The 20939-nt window shown below is 46.2% G+C and overlaps 1 protein-coding gene across 3 annotated transcripts; it reads left to right on the forward strand.

Moving 5' to 3' along the window:
• The first annotated feature begins 376 nt into the window (after positions 1–376).
• Positions 377–5104, forward strand: LOC130547909 (uncharacterized). Of its 3 annotated transcripts, XM_057324291.1 has the most exons (11): positions 395–498; positions 590–773; positions 857–925; positions 1011–1147; positions 1812–2690; positions 3121–3295; positions 3407–3702; positions 3799–3968; positions 4052–4306; positions 4396–4725; positions 4820–5104. In XM_057324291.1, the coding sequence occupies exons 5-11, from the start codon at positions 1895–1897 to the stop codon at positions 5087–5089; spliced, it is 2292 nt and encodes a 763-aa protein (XP_057180274.1). In that variant the 5' UTR covers positions 395–498; positions 590–773; positions 857–925; positions 1011–1147; positions 1812–1894; the 3' UTR covers positions 5090–5104. The 3 variants fall into 3 exon arrangements, with proteins under 3 accessions (XP_057180265.1, XP_057180282.1, XP_057180274.1); XM_057324282.1 differs by having other exon boundaries at positions 377–773; XM_057324299.1 differs by lacking the exon at positions 857–925 and having other exon boundaries at positions 377–773.
• The last annotated feature ends 15835 nt before the right edge of the window (positions 5105–20939 follow it).

Here is a 20939-nt window from a genome sequence, read left to right on the forward strand (position 1 = left end):
GATGTGGTCTGTTGTTTTCGTGGGACCTGTCAAGGGTGTTCTTAATGGTATTCTTATTTTTTGAGGAGCATGTTCTTGTCCCTTTTTAACTTAATGCGTGCTTCCTGGGTGTATTTTTTTGTGTATTTGCCCATCCCACTGTCTTGACTGTCCATACAAATGCTAATGACCAAGGTTAAAAGGCCATCAATAGGCCCAGTCAGGTCATTACCAGGTAGTGTGTCACAGTGTCTGCAGCTCCTGTTTTAAAAGTTTGGTCTTGAGATAAGTCTGTTGCTGTGAGATGGCTTTGTTTAAGTGTCCGTTGTGTCCTGCTAAAGTGATGCACCTTAGGCACCACTTAAGCAGCTTCATCAGATTTTGAACACAGAGGAGCGCCAGATTTTAATCAAGCTGGCAAATGGGAGAGTAAAACTGAGGGACTTGAGCTGTCCGATTTGCTCAAGGAACTTTGTGTTCATCCAGAGTCACATAAGAAGGACTCACCCAAATCTGACAGTAAGTACATTCTAAGGGGTTTTACACTTTAATTGTAATAACTTTGTTTCAAACTTTTAACAACATTGTAACACTGTTCTTTGATTTCAAGGCCTGTGAGGAAACCAGACTCATCGGAAACCTCAAGAGGACAGTCGCACTGGAGCAGCTGGGAAGGTTGAGGGCCTCAAACCCCCAAATACCCATGCAGAGTGCTTTCGATTTAGTCGAGCCCCAGGTGCCCGTCTCACAGCCTGTGGAAGCCCCAAATGATGAGGAGTTCTTCCAATTACTGGGTAGGTGATCACGAGACATACATTTATTATACAGAGATGTATCATACAAAGTCAGTCTTAACACTGGCAGTTTGTTTTAACAGAGACGCTCTTTGACTTGCCTGACCATAGAGACAGACAGACTGATGCTAATGGGCCATCAGACGCACAAGGTAAGGGCTGAATGGCCGGGCCATTAGTAATTAGTCGCTTTTCATTCACCTGAATGGAGATTAAGCAAATGTTTTTATTTTCCAGTCTCACAACAAGCAGCTGCGCATTATCAGGAACTTGTGGAGACAGGAGATCTTACCACTCTCAACTTTGAAGACCTGATCACACTTGAGGACACTTTAAAATAAATGACAAAAAATGTCTAAAAAAGTTACTAAAAAGTAATTAAAATAACATTCAAGTTAATGTAAATATTATATTTTTAATGACCTTTCCGTTCTTATTTTATACTGTATATATATATATAGTCTTACTTTATAGTGTATATATGTTTAAATTGTGTGCCTGTTTTTGTTTGCTGTATTTGCACTTCTAACACTTACAACTTATATATTTTTAAAAAAATGTGTGGATTTTCTTAGTTTAATAACTTGTAAAGTTTTTGTCTCATTTATGTAATTGTATATTATTTTAAATCACTTATGTATAAATGTATATATTTTATTTCAATGTCACACATTTTAAAGTTATATACATTTGTTATGTATATAAAGTTTTAAAGTTTTTATTTAAAAAATCCTTATTAAAACTATTAAACATTTAAAGGTATATGTTTTTATTTATTTCTCATTTTCTGGAAAAATATAATAACAAATTCATTAAAGCTCACAGTTGTGCAAGTTAAAAGTGAGTGTGCATATATTACACAGTGACTTACTTGAAAATATAACTCCACGCCCCCTTAAATCTTCAAGTAAGCTTGCATGCATTACACAGAAGCTTGCTTAAAAATATAACTCCACGCCCCCTTAAATCTTCAAGTAAGCTTGCATGCATTACACAGAAGTTATTTAATAGCAAAACCCTCTGCTCTCAGCTTCACAGTGTTCACAGACTTCTTGGAAAGTGCATCGCTGCTGCTAGTTTCATTGTTTTGCTTCTGATTTATTTTTGAATTTGGATTAATCATGCCTGTTGAGTGCTGCCCGATCTGCTTTTGGATGTACGCGAGGCTTAGCCAGCATATAGTGGTGTTCCACAGGGTGCAGAACAAGGACGAGAGAAAGCTTCTGCTTTCGCTGGAGTCCGGTCGAGTGAATGTCCGCGAGGGCATTTGCCCTCTTCCGGGCTGTGGAAAGGAGACCACCAGGTTAGACCGGCACATAAAGGTCCACACCGAGCTCTCCAGTGGAGCGCAGGAGGATGCTCTTAGGGACATTAAAAGGAAAAAAGTTTTGAAAGAATTGGCTGTGCTCAGGGAGTCAAATCCTACTGTTCCCATGGTCTCCATTCTGGACTTACAGGCGGACGATGACCAGTTGTCTGAGCTGGAAGATCCTGTGGTGCCTCAAGACTGTGAGGAGGAAAAGGAGGCTGAGAGGAGTTTGTGTAACAGCCCACGTTGCAAGAAGAGAGGAGAGCGGTTCAAAGCGGAGATTGCTGATCTGAACAAACAGGTGGACACGTTGACCGAGACTGTTTGTGATCTCACGCGGAGATACAGAAAACTAAAAGACAGGTATTCTGGAGCTCCTCAAGCTGGAAGGATAAGGCAGATAACAAAAAGACTCCTCTCCTCTCTTGGGCCCGAAGATGAGGACAAGGATGATGCACCTGTCGACCCAGAAGAAAATCCTCTTCCCCAGAGGTGCTCACCCCAGCCTACCACCAGTCAGCAGGCCATCGCCAGAGGGGAGTCATCAGCTCAGCAGAGGAATGAAGAGAGAAGCCCGCCTCATTACCCCGACCATGTGTCTGTACTGAGTGAGTAACCTTTGCTTTTTTTATATTTTCTTACATGTGTAACTTATTTGATGTGGCTAACGTAGGTGTATAACGGACAATACATGTGTAACTTATTTGATGTTGCTAACGTAGGTGTATAACGGACAATACTAGTGCAGTGCTTGTGTGACTCAGTTTGGCATTTACACGTTTATTACAGCTTTGTAACATGTTTATTATGCTAAAAATGGTATATACATGTGTAACTTATTTGATGTGGCTAACGTAGGTGTATAACGGACAATACTAGTCCAGTGCTTGTGTGACTCAGTTTGGCATTTACACGTTTATTAAAGCTTTGTAACCTGTTTATTATGCTAAAAAAGGATCTAGTTCTGGACTTTTCTATTTGGCGGTATATCTACCTTGTGCTTACACTTGCTTCACACTTATTTTTCTTTGTGCACAGATGATGTCCTGGAAAAATTACGGGAGTTTCAAGAGGGTCCGGATCCTTCAAGGAAGCTGAAGGAAAATATCAGTGGGAAGATCTACAGGGTTAAAACGTTTTTAGCCTTCATGGCAGAGGGCAAGTCGAATCTATCAAATATGGTCTTAGTCAACGAGACCAGAAAGATACACTCGTGAGTAATTTTTTGTCTTGTCCTTGCTGTGACCTGTGATGTTTTCGTTGCTTGAGAACAAGTTGCTCGTATAGCCCACAATTATGTTCTGCCTTGTTTGTTTGTGTGCAGCTGGGTAAGCTCCCTCCGTCTATCCGGAGTGACAGAAACAACGATCAAACACTACGTCGATAACGTCTCCCAGTTCATCGACTTCATCACGGAGACACCTCCTCAGACGTCACGCCTGAGCAAGAACGTGATGATCGGCCTAAGGCGGGAGATGAAGGGCCTGAGGAAGTCCTTAAAGAGGGGGGTCGCCATGCACAGGACTTCTGTAAAGGCTTCCAAAGAGGAGAAGGTGCTGAGCAAGGGTTTGCTTTTAGAGTGCCGGAATAAATCAAAGCTGGGCATTCCCGAAGCACTTGGTAAGTTTTATGTGAACTGAACTGAAGTTAAAAAAAGTGTCAAATGCAATCAAGATGCGCATTTTTAACTCCTCTTTGCTCTCCCACTGTGTTCAGCTCTCCTGGAGATGGACCCCACGCCGAGAATCCAGTGGAAGTTTTATGGACTTTTCTCTGCGTTCCTGTCATCTGTTTTTGGGCACAGAGGGGGTGTCTTCCAAAATATGACCATCCAGGAGGTCATGGAGGCAAAGAGGTCATCAACGGAGAACGCCTTTCTCATAAATGTGAGTGTTTGACATTTTCACTCTTCTTGGCTGTCCGTGTGGTCTCCCGTTCTGAAGCACCTTTGGTTTTTATCTGTCCGCAGATAAAGACCCACAAGACGAATGAGTTGTACGGCCCAGCGCAAATTATTTTGATGGAGGAGGAGTACGAGTGGGCGTTACGGTTCCTGCGTCTGAAGGACCAACTTCCGGGCGGCCTAGGAGCTAAATTCTTTTTCTTTGTGTCAACGCCCAACCCTTGCAAGAACTTGAACAATTACTTTCAAGAGGCATGGAAGGCAATGGGCCTGCCAGGATGTCCGACCTTCACAGACGTGAGAACGTCCATCGCCAGTCACGTAAATTTTGAAATAATCCATGTCAAATGTGAAACGTACTTTTCTGAGGCTTTTTGTGTGACGTACGGAATTATTTTTCTCTTTTCCAGGCCAAGTTCACGCATGCTCCTGAGAACCGCCTGAAGCTTTGCAAATATATTTGCCACGATGTCCGCACGGCGGACAAGTTTTACGTCACCAACCTCACTGCCAAGCAGGCAGTTGAACACAGAAGGCTGTTTGAGGCAGCACTGGAGGGTCCGGAGAGGTCGCCGGCATCGAAAGACATACCAAAACGCAGACGCCAGGTCGCCTCAAAGGATCACCCTCAAAAAAAGCGTAAACTGTTTGAGCCCGAACTCAGCTCTGGCAGCACCACTCCCGAGGATGACCAAGTGACTTACCAGGAGTCGGGTGTGTCTAGCGTAGAGGACAGCCAGGTAAATTGATATTCTCTTAACAAGACAGAATCTACGGTGCGTTACTGATTTGTATCACAGCATCAAATTTGCTTCTGCCAATTTTCTTTGACAGGGTGAATCTGAGCCAACCAAACCCAGCCAAGACGTCGAGGCCGAGAGAAGAGGCGAGGAAGATGAGGTGTCGGAACACGGACAGTTGAAAAGGCAAAGGAGACCGATCGTCCTATTGATGCCCCTGAAGTCGGCTTTAAGAAAAAAACATTTCATTCTCTCAGCTGTCCCCGCTGAAAGTGAAAAAGACTGTCGTCTCAACGTCTCTGACACTTGTTGGAATGGGGCGACAAAGACTTCAAAGAAAATGAGCAAAGGACTTAATGGATAAATGGAGGAAGAGAAACAAGAAGTGTCATGGCTCTGCTTCATTTAGTCATGTTTTTCTTGGTCCTGTAGCAGAGTCATGGCAAAGCCTTTGGTTATGTGTTGAGAGAAACATATTATTGTCCTTTTGACAATAATATACGTTCTCTCCAGTGTCTCGTCATTGGCCCCGCTCCTCTCGTTTCCTTGTTATCCTTCCCTGAGTGTTTTACTACCCACACCTGCCCCGTGTAATTATCCCTCGTTTGTCTTCCCTTTATATACCCTCATGTTTCATTGTCCTGTGCTGGTGTATTACGTCGTGTTGTGTGTCCGTTCGTGCACCAGTCCTCTCTAAGTGAGTTTCGCTGTGCCTTTGTATTGTTTTATTGTGCTTGTTCCCTGCCTGTTAGTAGACGTTGTGTCGTGTCATAGTTGTATTATTTTGGTCCTTTTGTTTTTGCCCCACCGAGGGAAGTGTTTTGTTTTCAGTTTTTGCCTTAGTCGTGTCCTTGTTACCCCCTCGTGGGTGTTTTGTTTCTGTTTTTTGTTTGTTGAAATAAATCTGTTAACCCCTTCATTGCCACTGCCTGCCTGCATTTGTGTTTTCGCCACGCCAGTCGTGACAGAATCCAACAGCCAGAAACGAACCCAGCAGGCATGAACGGTTCCCTGCGAGCCCGCCAGACTTGTTTGTTGTTTGGGCTTCGGCAGGGGGATCGCGGGATCAGAGATTTCGCCCGGGAGTTTGTGGCTGCTGCGGGGGAGACTGAGTTCGGTGAGGCAGAGCTCTAGGTTATTTTTAACTGCTGCCTCACCGAGCCTCTCAAGCGGGCCGAGGTGGAGATGTTGAGCTCCCTGTGGTTGGGTGACATGATCAGGTACGTGGTCAACCGGGATGATCCCTGGCCTTTAGTGCCAGACTGGGTATCCATTCCCTTGGCTACCGTCCCGGAGGATCGCGTCCTGGCCACCCTTACCCTGGGGAGCTCGGCACCTCCATCCGCCTCACCCCCCGCAGTAACTCCACCACCAGCTAGCCTCCGTGGTAGGCGTGGACGGAGGGAGTCGTGGGACTCCCCGTCCGACTCCTCCAACACGGAGCTAGTCGTGTCCCCCACCGCTTCCCTGCAGCCGGCTACACGTTCTGTGGGCCGGTCGAAGAAGATGAAGCCGAGGAGGGGGGCACCACCCAGGCCGGTGGTCCAGCTGGCGTCCTGTCCGGTGCAGCCGGCGTCCACGCCGGTGCAGCCGGCGTCCAGTCCGGTGCAGCCGGCGTCCAGTCCGGTGGTGCTGCCGATGTCCTGTCCAGTGTCCAGTCTGGTGCAGCCGGCATCCAGTCCGGTGCAGCCGGCGTCCAGTCCGGTGGTGCAGCCGGTGTCCAGTCCGGTGGTGCTGCCAATGTCCTGTCCAGTGTCCAGTCCGGTGCAGCTGGCGTCCAGTCGGGTGTCCAGTCTTGTGTCCAGTCATGTGTCCAGTCCGGTGATCCAGCCGGCGTCCAGTCCGGTGATCCAGCCGGCGTCCAGTCCGGTGCAGCCGGCGTCCAGTCCGGTGGTCCGGCCGGCATCCAGTCCGGTGCAGCCGGCGTCCAGTCCGGTGCAGCCGGCGTCCAGTCCGGTGCAGCCGGCGTTCAGTCCGGTGTTCCAGCCGGCGTCAAGCCCTGTCCAGCCGGCCTTCCAGCCGGCGTCAAGCCCTGTCCAGCCGGCCTTCCACAGATTTGTGATCCCATTGACCTGGGATGATTGTGTGTCCACCTTCTGGTGGAGTCTGCCATCATGACTCAATTCTCTCTCTGGCACTCTGTACTGCCTTTGTGAGGTTTTCACAGTAAATGATCAGGGCATCTGAGGCAATGTGTAAATCAGCATTTCTGAGATCAATCACACCTGGCATCTGCATCGGGCGTCCAGTAATAATCTCATGAGGGCTCAGTCCTACTGATCTGTTAGGTGACGCTCTCATACTACACAGTACCGCTGGCAGCGCTTCGACCCATGGTACTCCTTTCTGATGCATTTTGCTTAACCTGGTTTTGATTGTTCTGTTTGCTCGTTCAACCTGTCCTGATGCTTGTGGCCTGTATGGGCAGTGAAGATTCTATTTAATCTTTAACATTTTAGACACTTCCTTGACTACCTGTCCTGTGAAGTGTGTACCTTGATCTGAGTCAATGAAATCTTGTAATCCCCACCTGGGAATGAAATCATTGACAAGACATTTAGCAGTATGTGCAGCTGTAGCACGCCCTGTTGGATAAGCTTCTATCCATCTCGAGAACTTGTCTATTACTACCAAAACGTCAGTTTTTCCCTTACACTGAGGCGATGATATGTAATCAACTTGCAGGTAATGAAATGGTCCATGTGGAGCTGGGGTATGTGTTGCTGCGGTAGTTGCTGCTGGCACATTATTATTCTTCTGACATGTAACACATCTCTTGACTATTTCGGTGGCTACCTTTCTGAATTTTGGATTCCACCATTGATTTAGAACCTGTGATTCATCGTTGCTGGACCACTGTGACCAAAATTGTGTATTTGTTGAGCCAAATATGGCAGCAGTGATTCGGGAGCGACATACTTTCCCCCTTTGGTCCAGCAGCTGGATGAATCCACTGTGGCTCCTTTGTCTAACCATGTCTATGCTTCATATAGAGGAACGTCTTTGTACAGATCAATGATTGATTCAGGAGGCAGAATTGTCTTCTGTGCTGTACTTTCTGAACACACTTGTACAGTTGCATAGGAACAAGCTTGTTTAGCCACTACATCAGCAAGAGCATTACCTTTTGCTTCTGTAGTATTAGTTGTGAGATGTGCTTTCACTTTGATCACAGCTAATTTCTTTGGAAGTTTCATGGCAAACATCAGATCTTTTACTAATCCAGCATGCGTAATGGGGGATCCAGCAGAGGTTAGAAATTGTCTACTTTGCCAAATGACACCAAAATCATGAATTACCCCAAAAGCATACCTGGAATCAGTGTAGATATTCGCAGCCGATCCTGAAGCTAGCATGCATGCTCTAGTTAAGGCTACTAGTTCTGCAGCTTGAGCTGAAAAATGATCTGAAGCTACCACTTCAGTGGTGGAACTGACTGCATAACCTGCTCGTCTGTTAACTTCAATGACTTGAGCTGACCTATCAACAAACAACTCCAATTCTGCATTCTCTATGGGAGTTTCTGTTACTTCACTCGTAGGTGCATATGTAAGTGTAACACAATCATGAGTCATTTTTCCAACATCCTCTAGCACAACTTCAGTCATTGCAGACATCATACATGAGGATGGGTTCGTGACTGGCACACGCTGTAAAACAATGTTCGGGGCTGTGAGGGTTGTTAACCAATTTCCCCAACGAGAGGAGGTAACAGAAGTGACCATTGCTTGATTCATTAGTGTGGACACTGCATGAGGGCATCTTAAGTTTACAGTCTGTCCTAACACCATTCCTGATGAAGCCTGAAGAGCTAGATGAACTGCCTGCACTGCAGTGGGTCCTGCACAAGTCATGGGCCCGTACCTTGAGCGACTATGTCAAGTTTACCAGAATAGTAATGAATTGGGCGTAAACTGCACCCATGATCTTGCATTAGACATGCAGTCATAAAGCCTAAGTGTTCATGGACATAAAGCACGAAAGGTCTATCAGACTGTGCAATTCCTAATGCTAGTGCTTGACATAGTGCTTTCTTCAAATCATTGAAAGCTTTGAGATGAATTTCTTACATACAAACAGTGTCATAATCTTTAACCTGGCCTTTCAACAAGTCATAGAGCGGCTGAGCAATCGAGGCATAGTCCTCTATCCAAGGTCTACAGAAACCTGCTGTTCCTAAAAATAATCAGAGTGTTTTAATGTTAGTAAGCGGAGGTATAACTTGGATTGAAGCAGCTCGATCCTGTGTAATGGATCTATTTCCTACACCAATTGTTTGACCCAGAAACGTGACTTGATTTTTAACAATTTGAGCTTTGAGAAAGTTGCATTTGTGTCCTCTTTTTTGCAGATAGTCCAACAATGCCTCAACAGATCACGAGGTACATCAAACTGAATTGGCAGCAATCAAAATATCATCGACATATTGAATCATAGTGGACTGTTTGACTGGACATTCTGGGTCACACAAATCACGTCTGACAGCCTGATGGTATATGGAATAGCTTTGAAATGGTTAAAATCTTATTTATCCTACCGTTTTCAATTTGTAGCAATAAACAATGAGGTGTCACGCAAATTGCAAGTCCAGTACGGTGTACCACAGGACTCAGTCTTAGGGCCTCTGCTCTTTGCATTATACATGCTACCTCTAGGAGATATAATAAAGCGACACGGAGTTAGCTTTCACTGTTATGCTGATGATACTCAACTTTATATTTCCTCGAAGCCTCATGAAACACAGCAGTTCCATCGAATAATAGAATGCATAGTCGATATAAAAAAACTGGATGAGTAACAACTTTTTATTACTGAACTCGGACAATACAGAAGTGTTACTTATTCCTATCTAGCACCCAAACTTTGGAATAGTCTTCCCTGCACTGTCCGGGAGGCAGACACACTCTGTCAGTTTAAATCTAGACTAAAGACGCATCTTTTTAATCTTGCGTACACTACACTTCCATAATATAAATCCTTTGAGGGTTTAGGCTGCATTCGTTAGATCAACCGGAACCAAAAACACAACTGATGTACTTGTTGCATCAAAGAGTGCAGAACAGTTCTCTACTCTCAGCCAGTCTTGTCTCATTGTTCCAAGGTTACCACAGCGAGCAGGAGGCAGTTCATGGCCTGACCTGATGGTAGAGCGGAGAATGGGAAGCGGCGACCTGACAAGAGCTGAGATGATAGAGCTGGATAAAGAATGACGCGGTCACCTGACACGTCTTCATGGCCTGTCGTGATGGTAGAGCGGAGAATGGGAAGCGGCGACCTGACAAGAGCTGAGATGATAAAGCTGGATAAAGAAGGACGCGGTCACCTGACACGTCTTCACCACAAAATTTCAAATGCTATTAGATTATTAAAGATAATCTTAAACCATAATTTACCTTATTAGTAAGTTTATTTATTTTATTTAGCCTTGTTGTGCAAGCTCTCTGGAGCTTGTGCAGAGGCAGCAGCTTTGCCAGAGGGGAACTGGAATCCCCTGGTTGGGTCTGGGTTCTCCTGAGGTTTTTTTTCTCGATTAGAGTTTTGGGTTCCTTGCCACCATTTGCATACTGTTTTTTGCACTGTTTGCGTGGCCGGGGGGGCTGCTTTAGAATTTTAAAGTTTTACTTAATTAATATTGCATATAGGAATTTATAGTCTGTTATATTTGACCTGTGCTTCTCTCTCCTTTATCTTAAATGTGTGCTCTCACTGAGCGTGTGTGTGTGTGCGTACTTACATGTGTGTGTGTGTCTCTATGTCTATGACTGTTAGTACGTGTGCATATTGTGTGTGTGGAGTGTTTTGTATGTGGGTATGTCTGTCTTCTGTGTTCAACTTTTTCTTTTTCTTGTTTTTGCAGGTACTGTGTGTGTGTGTGTGTGCGTGCACATCCGTGTGTGTGTGGAGTGTTTTGTATGTGGGTATGTCTGTCTTCTGTGTTTTCAACTTTTTCTTGTTTTTGCAGGTACAACTTTAATTGTTTTGCTTATAGTCAATATGTCTTATGTACAGCTGCTTTGTAACAATGAAAATTGCAAAAAGCGCTATATAAATAAAGTTGAGTTGAGTTGAGAGTTATTTTTTGTGATCTCCGATTGACGGAGTCGAACATCATTTGTGCCGACGTGAATAACAATCCTACTGAATGTATGATTAGCCTTAGCCAGCACATTTAAAATTTGACTTGATGTCAAGCGCTCTGGCTGCTGGTAAACATTTGACTATGGTGGCTGGTGCCTCTATGTTAACGTTCCGAACAATAGAATCACCGATAACTAGGGAACTTTCAGCAGGTTTCTCAGTCGGTGCGTCACTGAGTGGGGCAACCTGTTCGAGACTGTAATCGGAACGGTTGAGTCATGTTTTGTCCTACGACTACGCCGTCTCACAGTCACAAAGTTTCCCAGCTGCGGGGGCTTTCAACCAGAACCGAGCTGTACGCGCTAATGTTGCTCGCATCCAAAGTGTTTTCTATGGTCCTTACACTCTTACTATCCTCAGATAAAGATTGGATGCGAGACTCTAATTCTAAGATCTTCTCTGTCAGTCTAACTATTTCACTGCATTTATTGCACATAAAACCCTCGCAGCTGACAGAGAAGGCTAAGCTAAACATATGACATGAGATGCAAGTAAGAAAGGTTGCTCGATGAATCGTAGTATAGTCGCTTAAAAAGAGAAACAGTTAACACACAAGACAAACCAGAGGCAAGATGATATTCCACAGTGTAAACAGAAAGCAAGCTAACACGCAATTGCTATGCTAAGGGCGTTAAGTTAACTATCAATTTTGGTTTAGAATCTTCAAGTAACTAACAAGAACAAGGTTATTGAGATATCAGGATAAGTTAGCAACGACAATGATAAGTAACGATAATAAAATACACTAATATTAGAGCGAAGTGTAAGTGCAGGAATACAAACAAACCGCCAGCAGTGATGCAGACAGGAACTAAGCACAAGTCTACAAATTAAAATGAGTGAAATCACCTGGCCACACAGGCACAAGTCAAGTCAAGTGAAGTCAAAGTTTATTTATAAAGCACTTTTTAAAAAACACCATGTGTTTAACAAAGTGCTGTACATACACAAATGGGAAGATAAATATCAATGATAAAACCAGCCAAATAAAAAAAAAACAATAAATCAATACATGGAAGCAGCTCTCATATAGTGTCAAAAGCCAAACTATACAAATAAGTTTTAAGACTAGATTTAAAAGCAGCAAGTGTCTGCTCCTGTCTAATGTAGAGGGGCAAGCTATTCCAGAGCTTCGGGGCCGCCACTGCAAATGCCCGGCCCCCCCTACTCATTAGCTTAGCCCGAGGGGCAGTCAAAAGTAAATGGTCAGCAGACCTAAGAGCTCTCAATGGAGCATACGGCTTAATCAAGTCGGACAAATATTTAGGGGCTAAACCATTGAGAGATTTAAAAGCAAAAACTAACACCTTAAATCATATCCTAAACTGGACCGGTAGCCAGTGAAGAGAGGCGAGAACCGGGGTAATATTTTACTGCTTACGTGTGCCAGTCAACAGGCGTGCAGCCGCATTCTGGACCATCTGCAATCTGGAAATGGAAGTCTGACTTGCGCCTATATATAGGCTATTACAGTAGTCCAGGCGAGTCGAAATGAAAATATGTAAAATTCTTTCAAAGTCTTTAGGAGACAGGAAAGATTTCACCTTAGTGAGTTGTCGCAATTGGAAAAAACTAGATCTAAGTACTGAGTTAATCTGTTTATCCAGTTTAAAGTCACAATCCATGATAACACCTACATTTTTAACATAGGGTTTCACAAGTGGTTTAAACTCTCTAACGTCCAAGACTAAAGACTCACAATTACCACCCGGCATAAACAGCATAACTTCCGTTTTGTTTTCGTTGAAATTAAGGAAATTTTGTGCCATACAGGCCTTGATTTCCTCAAGGCAGTGCAGTAGTGCCAATAAAGGGCCAGTATCCTTCCGTTTCAGAGGCAGATAAATGTGTGTGTCATCAGCATAACAGTGAACCGAAATATCAAATTTCCTAAAAATGTGTCCTAAGGGAAGCATATACAGGGAGAACAAAATAGGCCCCAGAATAAACTCCACTCGTGAGAGAGGCAGTTGAGGAGACAAACTCTCCGACCCGAACTGAGAAAGATCGATCAGATAAATAGGATGTAAACCATTCCAATGCAGTACCCTTAATACCAACGTATTGTTCTAAGCTTGTAATCAAAATCTTATCGTGTACAGTATAATGCCGCCGAGAGATCTAATAAGATTAAAATCACATAATCCCCTGAATCATTGGCAAGTAGCAGGTCATTATTAACCTTTAGCAATGCAGTTTCTGTACTATGAGAAGATTTGAACCCAGACTGAAACATTTCATGAATACCATGTAAATCTAAAAATGATTGCAGTTGTCCAACTACAACCTTCTCCAATAGTTTGGAAAGAAATGGAAGTTTTGATATGGGCCTGAAATTGACAAGAACTGTTGCATCTAGATTCGATTTTTTAATCACTGGTTCCACCACTGCATGTTTAAAAGACTTTGGTACAACTCCAGATGCCAAGCTGCTATTAATAATTTCAACAATCTTTGGCCCAATAGTTTCAAAAGAGTCCTTTAAAAAAACAAGGAGGAACAATATCCATGCCACCTGAGGATGATCTCATTTTAGCCATAGTATCTCTCAACGAGGTCAGAGACACCAGCTCAAACTGGTTGAAAACAGCCGAGCATTGAGAGGAAATAGATAAGAACAACGATGGAATTGTGATATTAGCTCTAACAGCTTCAACCTTATCAATAAAAAAGTGTAAAAATTCTTCGCACATGTCAACAGAGGACTCCAAGTTAGAAGCATGAGTAGTGCTCAACACAGCTTGTGAGAGTTATTAATGATAACATTAGAGAGGTATTTCAATTTTTCCGATCTGACAGTTTTTTGGTATTTAAACAAATTCTCTTTTAAAATGTTAAAAGAAATCTGCAATTTATCCTTTCACCGTCGTTACGCCCTTCTACACTCAAGTTTTACAGCTCGAGTGTTAGCATTCAGCCATGGTTGAGCTCTAGGTTTTTCTCTCACCGTTCTAAAAGGGGCCACAGTATCCAAAATACTTTGGCAGGTTGTAGAGAACAATGCAGTTAAATCATTAGTGTTAAGCCCATACGAGGACATTGAATATTCATCGTCGATGCAATCAAAGGCACCAGAAAACAACTGAGCAGTTAAAGGGTTAATCATCCGACGACGATTAGGATCACAAGCACTATATACCTCAAATGTAATAGGCATGTGATCAGAAAAAGTGGCATCACAAACTTCGATATTACCAACAGGCATGCCATATGATAGAACCAAATCTAGTGTGTGTCCGCCCTTATGTGTGTGGCTAGTCACAAACTGCGTTAAATTAAAAGAGTCCACAAGATTTAAAAAATCTTTAGCCAAAGGCTTGGTTGGACAACACACATGGATGTTAAAATCCCCAACAATTAAGACCTGGTCATAATTAGGCATAATTCCACCTAGAAAATCTGAAAAGTCATCGATAAAGTCTTTGTTATATTTAGGTGGGCAGTAAACAACACCACACAACACCGGATAACCCAGACTTAGTTCAAAGGTACTGAGTTCAAAGCTGGAATACGATTAAGATGACAGCCGTCGACAATTTAATTGTTCTTTAAAAATAGTTGCCACTCCCCCTCCTCGACCCGTAAGTCGTGGAGAGTTAAAATAGGTGCAATTCGATGGCAAAACTTCTGAGAAGATACACGACTTACCGACACCAATCGAGGTCTCTGTCATGCACAACATGTCCAGGTCATTGGAAACAAAAAAGTCATTTAAAATGAAGGACTTGTTCACTAGTGATCTAGCATTCACCAAGCATATCCTCACTGGAGTTGAGTCTTTCGACGATGGAGATTCACGGTCAAAATGCCGAAGAAGAGACAAATCGACTCCGCCTCGTCTGAGACGGGCTGACTGATGAGCATTAACCGGAGGCTCCATATCCACGCCAATTAAAGGTACAGGTACCAGCCACTTATACGCGGGGTCCCCAGAGCGCTGAGGCACATACCAGCAACAATTGACGCCAAGGCCCGAAAAAATCCACTAAGAATCAGCATTTGGGAACAACACAATACGAGTCTTCACTTTCACCAACAGCCCACCTCGTTTACCACGGCGTCTGGATCGCTTCTTGCTCCCAGGAAAGAGCGAAGTCCGACAGAAGTAGACAGGTAGTCCACGCAGATGTGGGAGAGGGTGCGATTTGTAATTTCCACCCCGATTAACATTATACATCGCTGTATTTTCCATAGCTGATCTAATGTCCAAAAGCGTTTGGCGATCGTACACCAATAGAGAGTCTGCAATACTTAAAACCGTAAATAAAAGTGAAACAAACATCCATGCAACTAGGAGCAACAGACGGCCAGCCACACACACAGGCGCCATCTTTTTTTCCCACAAGTGATTCACTCTGCTACAAATGGTTAATGTCATGGTGTATTGAACAGAAGCTGCTCTTTGTTAATAATTTTGATCTGTTCTGGGAGCGACCTAGGCTTTTCCGCCCCGACAACCTGCACCCCAGCAGCATCGGAGCAGATCTTCTGTCTGACAACATATCAAAGGGACATTATAAAACGCTTAACGTGAAAAAGGCTTAACGTACCTAAACAGCGATCAAGGAAAACCAAATTTCTGTCAAACCTTCCTTGTACTAAACACTTGCTGCTGTCAAAAGAACGACCTCTTGGTCCGCGGATAAAGTGAATAATATCACGTTAAGCGTTTTCTTTTTTCTTAAGCTCTTTTACAAGAGCTCGTTCTTTTGACAGCAGCATGTGTTTATTAATAGTAAATTTTGACATAAATTTGGTTTTCCTTGATCGCTGTTTAGGTACGTTACGCCACATTAAGCTGTTTCCTTATAATGGACTTCTATTGGGGAGAAAACGCTTAACGTGATATTATTCACTTTATCCGCGGACCAAGAGCTCATTCTTTTGACAGCAGCAAGTATTTAGTACAAGGAAGGGTTGACAGAAACTTGGTTCCCTTTCTGTCGGTCTCTCGACGTTGTGTCGAACCGACAAATGGGGTTTGACTTGAGAACCTATCATCTTCTGACTATTTTGAAAAGGCCAATGAAATTGGCTAATGAAATTTGCATGCCGGACTCCGCCCCAGATATCCGGGTATAAAAGGAAGACAGCGTGCTGCATTCATTCACCTTTTGTTCTTCGGAGCGATCTATTCTGATCTTCAATTGCTGGAATCTTACGACGTGGTGCAGCGGACTGTCCCTTCTCGTCAACGACTTACCCTGAGCGTCTCGGCAGTTCCAGAGGTGTTATCACATCTAAAAAGAGCAAATTTCTCCAAAGCGGCATGGCCCGCTGTTCTCGTGGGTGCAACACACTCATCAAAGAGGGGGACGGACACGATGTCTGCCTCAGGTGTTTGGGTCTCCGGCACGCTGAGGCAGCCTTTGTGGATACATCCTGCCCGCACTGAGGGCGGATGGCGATCCAGACATTGCGGTCACAGTTAGCTGTGTTCTTTTTGGACACAGCCATCAGTAGGAGACGGTCCTACCCCATCTTGTTCATCAGCCACGCACTTGATGATGAGATGTCCCTTGCACCAAGCCGCGCCCGGCCCCAGTCCCGTATTTTCCGGAGATGCATGAGGAGCTTAGTAAGACCTGGAACGCCCTCTTCTCAACTCGTTCCCGTCAAACTAGCTCTGTTGCCCTCACTTCCCTTGATGGTGCCAGGCGGCCTCCCGTAAGAAGAGGTCAAGGTGAAAACCACCGCCCGTCAGCAGCCACCGCGGAAGCAGCAGCTGCCCTGACGGGAAGACCCCAGGGAGATTGAGTGTACCATTGGGCCTGACCCCAGACATTCCATCGCTGGTCGTCAGACTGGGGCAATCCCTGTCCCGTCTCAACATCTGCAGGGCCCCCCCGTGCTCACATCCTCAAAAAAGTGTTTCCTCTCTCTCTGGGTTTTTCTTACAGCCGCTCTCATCCTCTACATGACAGTGGTCGGCAACTCGACGTTGCGTCAGAGCAAGACACAACATTGAGCACCCTCAGCAGCCCTAAGCACTTTCAGTCATACGGTGCGTTGAGCTGCATCATCGCTGGGCAGGTAAGTCAGCAGAGCCGATCTCCTCCCTGGGCACCCACGGCGAGGGATCCGCACTGCCAGCCATAGAACCACCCCCCGAGGGATCGATGAAGTAGATCGATCCCCTAGTCCCCGTCTCGGTCCCTGGGAGCCTGGCTACGGCTTCCAAGGCCGTCACGGTGGCTAGGGAATACGATCCGTCTCGGCTATGCGATCCAATTCGCCAGACGCCCGCCCAAGTTTCGGGCCATCCTCTCAACGTCAGTCAGAGACAAGGATGCTCCCGTGCTTCGGGCCGAGGTCGCCACCTGACTGGCGAATGAAGTGATCGAGCTCGTCCCTCTAGTCAAGATGTTCAGCGGGTTTTACAGCCGTACTTCATCATCCCCAAGAAAGGCGGGGGATTGCGCCCCATTTTAGACCTACGTACCCTGAACAGGCACCTACACAAGCTAACACAGAGGCGCATCCTGACATCTGTCAGATGTCAGGATTGGTTCATGACAATCGACCTGAAGGAAACGTACTTTCATGTCTCGATCCTTCCTCGTCATCGACCGTTCCTACGGTTTGCTTTCGAGGGGCATGCATATCAGTACAGGGTCCACCCCTTCGGTCTGTCCCTGTCCCCACGGGTCTTCACGAAAGTCGTGGAAACCACCCTCGCTCCCCTCAGGGAGAAGGGCGTGCGAATACTCAACTATCTTGACGACGACTCGACGACGGCTTTTCTTGGCACACTCACGAGATCTGTTGTGTACACACAGGGACCTGGTGCTCCGGCACCTAGATCGTTTGGGGCTACAGGTCAACTAGGAAAAGAGCAAGCTCTCCCGCATGCAGAGCATCTTTTTTCTCGGCATGGAACTCGATTCTGTCTCCATGACAGCACGGCTAACTACCGAGTGTGCACAGTCAGTGCTGAACTGCCTGAAACACTTCAGGCAGTCAGCGGTCCCTCTGAAACAATTTCTCTAGAGAGACTGGAGAGTAACCTCTCCCCCCCTCCAAAGTGGGAGTGTATGTAGCCGCTACGACCGCTCATCACTACCCAGTTGCTGGGAAGCCTCTGGGACAGCATGACCTGGTCATTAGGTTCCTAGGGGGGGGCAAGAAGGCGACCGCCTCATCCGCGCTCCATAACCTCTTGCGACCTAGGTGGTGGGCCTCAAAAGGGCCCCCCCCCCTTTGAGCCCCTCGGAGCTGCCACTCTTTCTCACCTCAAGATAAAGACGGCTCTCCTGATGGCGCTCACCTCCAAGAGGGTAGGGGACCTACAAGCACCCTCCGTGTCCACAGATTGCCTAGAACTCGGGCCCGGTGATTCTCACGTCATCCTGAGACCTCGGCCCGGCTACGTGCCAAAAGTTCCCACCACTCCCCCTAGAGACCAGGTGGTGAACCTACAGGCGCTCCCCACTGGGGAGGAAGACCCAACCCTATCCGAGTTGTGTCCAGTACGCGCACTGCGCCTCTACTTGGACCGCACGCAGCGCTTCAGAAGCTCTGAGCAGCTCTTTGTCTGTTCTGGAGGTCAGCAGAGGGGAGGACTGTCTCCAAACAGAGGCTGGCTCACTGGATCGTGGATTCCATGGCTACAGCATACCGATCTCAAGATTGCCCCTGCCCATTAGGAGTGAGGCACACTCCTCATGGGCACTGGCTCAGGACGCCTCTCTGGCAGACATCTGCAGAGCTGCGGGTTGGGCTACGCCCAACACCTTCACGAGGTTCTACAACCTACGTGTGGAAACGGTGTCAGCCCGCGTCCTGCAGGGCAACATGTAGGACCGGCAGCCAGTAGGGCGTATGCCTTCAAAAGCCCTTCCCCCCTTCCTTAGGGGGGTCAGCGGCTATTCCGCCTCCCTTCTTTCCCCACTGGGTAAAGAACAGGCATTCCATCCATCACTAAGCACCTTCCTGTGGGCAGGCTGGACAGAGCAGCCCTGCCCCCTTAGGCCGGGGTACAGTTGAGTTATTTACCACATAGCTCTAACCGGACCTAGTGCTCCAGACGTGGTAACAATTACCCAAACCCCCCCCCCCCCCCGTAGGCGGTACCGTCTGATGTATCCTCATGTATGGTTCCCAACTCGGCAACCCATGACCTCCCTAGGTGGACCTCCACCCTACGTTTAACTCCTTCAGCTCGCACATTTTCCCATGAGTTCTCCTCTGATGGTGAGACCATGTGGTGTCTCCACTAATTCTTCCCGGTGGTAGGATAGTGGTCTCTGTAGCGTTTTGTAATGCTTACCCAGTGGCCCTTACGGTGCCAGGCGGCTTCTCGCTGTCAGAGAATCAAGGCCTCCGCCCATGACGGCCGGTGGAAGGGGCTTTTCCCACCTTTTCCTAAATAGCTCTGGGACCCCCTACTTCTCCACTGGACGGTTACAATTTCGCGCTAGCGCTCACGTCTGACTGAGCGAGGCCAGACACTGACTGGCCTGGGCGACACAACGTCGAGAGGCTCGACACAACGTCGAGAGACCGACAGAAACGGAACGTCTTGGTTACGGATGTAACCTCGGTTCCCTGATGGAGGGAACGAGACGTTGTGTCCTTCTTGCCAAAACGCTGTCCGCCCGCCGCAGCGGTCGAGGGATGCTCTCAGACCAAAAGGTGAATGAATGCAGCACGCCATCTCCCTTTTATACCCGGATATCCGGGGGCGGAGTCCGGCATGCAAATTTCATTCGCCAATTTCATTGGCCTTTTCTAAACTAGTCAGAAGTTGATAGGTTCTCAAGAGTGAACCCCATCTGTCGGCTCGACACAACGTCTTGTTCCCTCCATCAGGGAACTGAGGTTACATCCGTAACCAAGACGCTTTTTCATCCCTTCACTGGCTACCATTAAGTATCGTATTGACTTTAAAGTTCTTTTAATTACTTATAAAGCCTTAAACGGTTTAGCCCCTACCTACATAACAGAGCTTCTATCATATTACAACTCGTCACGCTCTCTAAGATCTGAAACCTCCACACTTTTGATAACACCTAGAATAACTAAATCCACCAAAGGGGGTAGAGCTTTCTCACCTAAACTCTGGAATAGCCTTCCCGATACTATTCGAGGGTCAGACACACTCTCCCAATTTAAATCTAGACACATCTTTTCAACCAAGCTTTCACTTAATGCATAGTTAATGAACAGCAGCTACGGTAAATATTCTCTTTCTGCCCCTGCCTCGGGATGCCCATCCCGAGGTAGGGAGAGATTCCACCAGGCTCAGATGAACGTCATATGCCCATCCCCAACTAGAGATTACGCCAGCTACATCTGAAAATCCCGTGCCATCCTCCTACGAGAGCCTGCGGACTGACTGACCACCCCAGCCCCATCTCAGGCAATTCCATCACCACACAAGAGTAAAGCGACCATCTGACCATCCCAGCTCAGACAATTCCATCCCCAACCAAGAGCAAAGACGGACTGCTTGTCACATTAATGCTAAATTTACAATACATGATATTTAATGCTAAACTTACATCACATGACAGCAGTTTGAAGTTATAGCTGCACTCAGTGACTTTGATTGGAGGTTTGTGGGGAGTGGGGGGGGGGGCTTGTTGGTTGTGGTTCGGGGGGTTTCATTTGTTGGGGCTGTGTGGGTCTGGTTTGGTCTTGTTTTGTGGTCGATGTCAGACAACAGAGGAATACATTTACATTATGCCATTACTATTTTTCCCCCCTGGTTGTTCCTCTGTTGTCTGGTGTCGATCGCGGAATGGGACCGGGTTGGAGCTGCACAGTTTCGGTGGGTGGGGCTTCCTGGGTCGCTGATGGGCTCTCCCTGTTCTCCATGGACGTTTGCTTGGTGGCTTTTGGTCGGGGTCACTGAGTGCAGCTATGACACGTCAGAGGAGGTCTGGCTCTCCCCCGGCTGAGCCTGGTTTCTCCCACGTTTTTTTTCTCTCCATTTATTCATCATTGGAGTTTGGGTTCCTCGCCACAGCAGGGCAATGTTGGCTTGCTCACCGGCAGATTGCATTTATTCATTTATTTATTAGATATTATTTATTAGAATGATCTTGCTTGCAGTGTTTCCCAATCATTGACGA

This window comes from Triplophysa rosa, linkage group LG2 (genome assembly GCF_024868665.1).
Source record: "Triplophysa rosa linkage group LG2, Trosa_1v2, whole genome shotgun sequence".
NCBI classification, from domain to species: Eukaryota; Metazoa; Chordata; class Actinopteri; order Cypriniformes; family Nemacheilidae; genus Triplophysa; species Triplophysa rosa.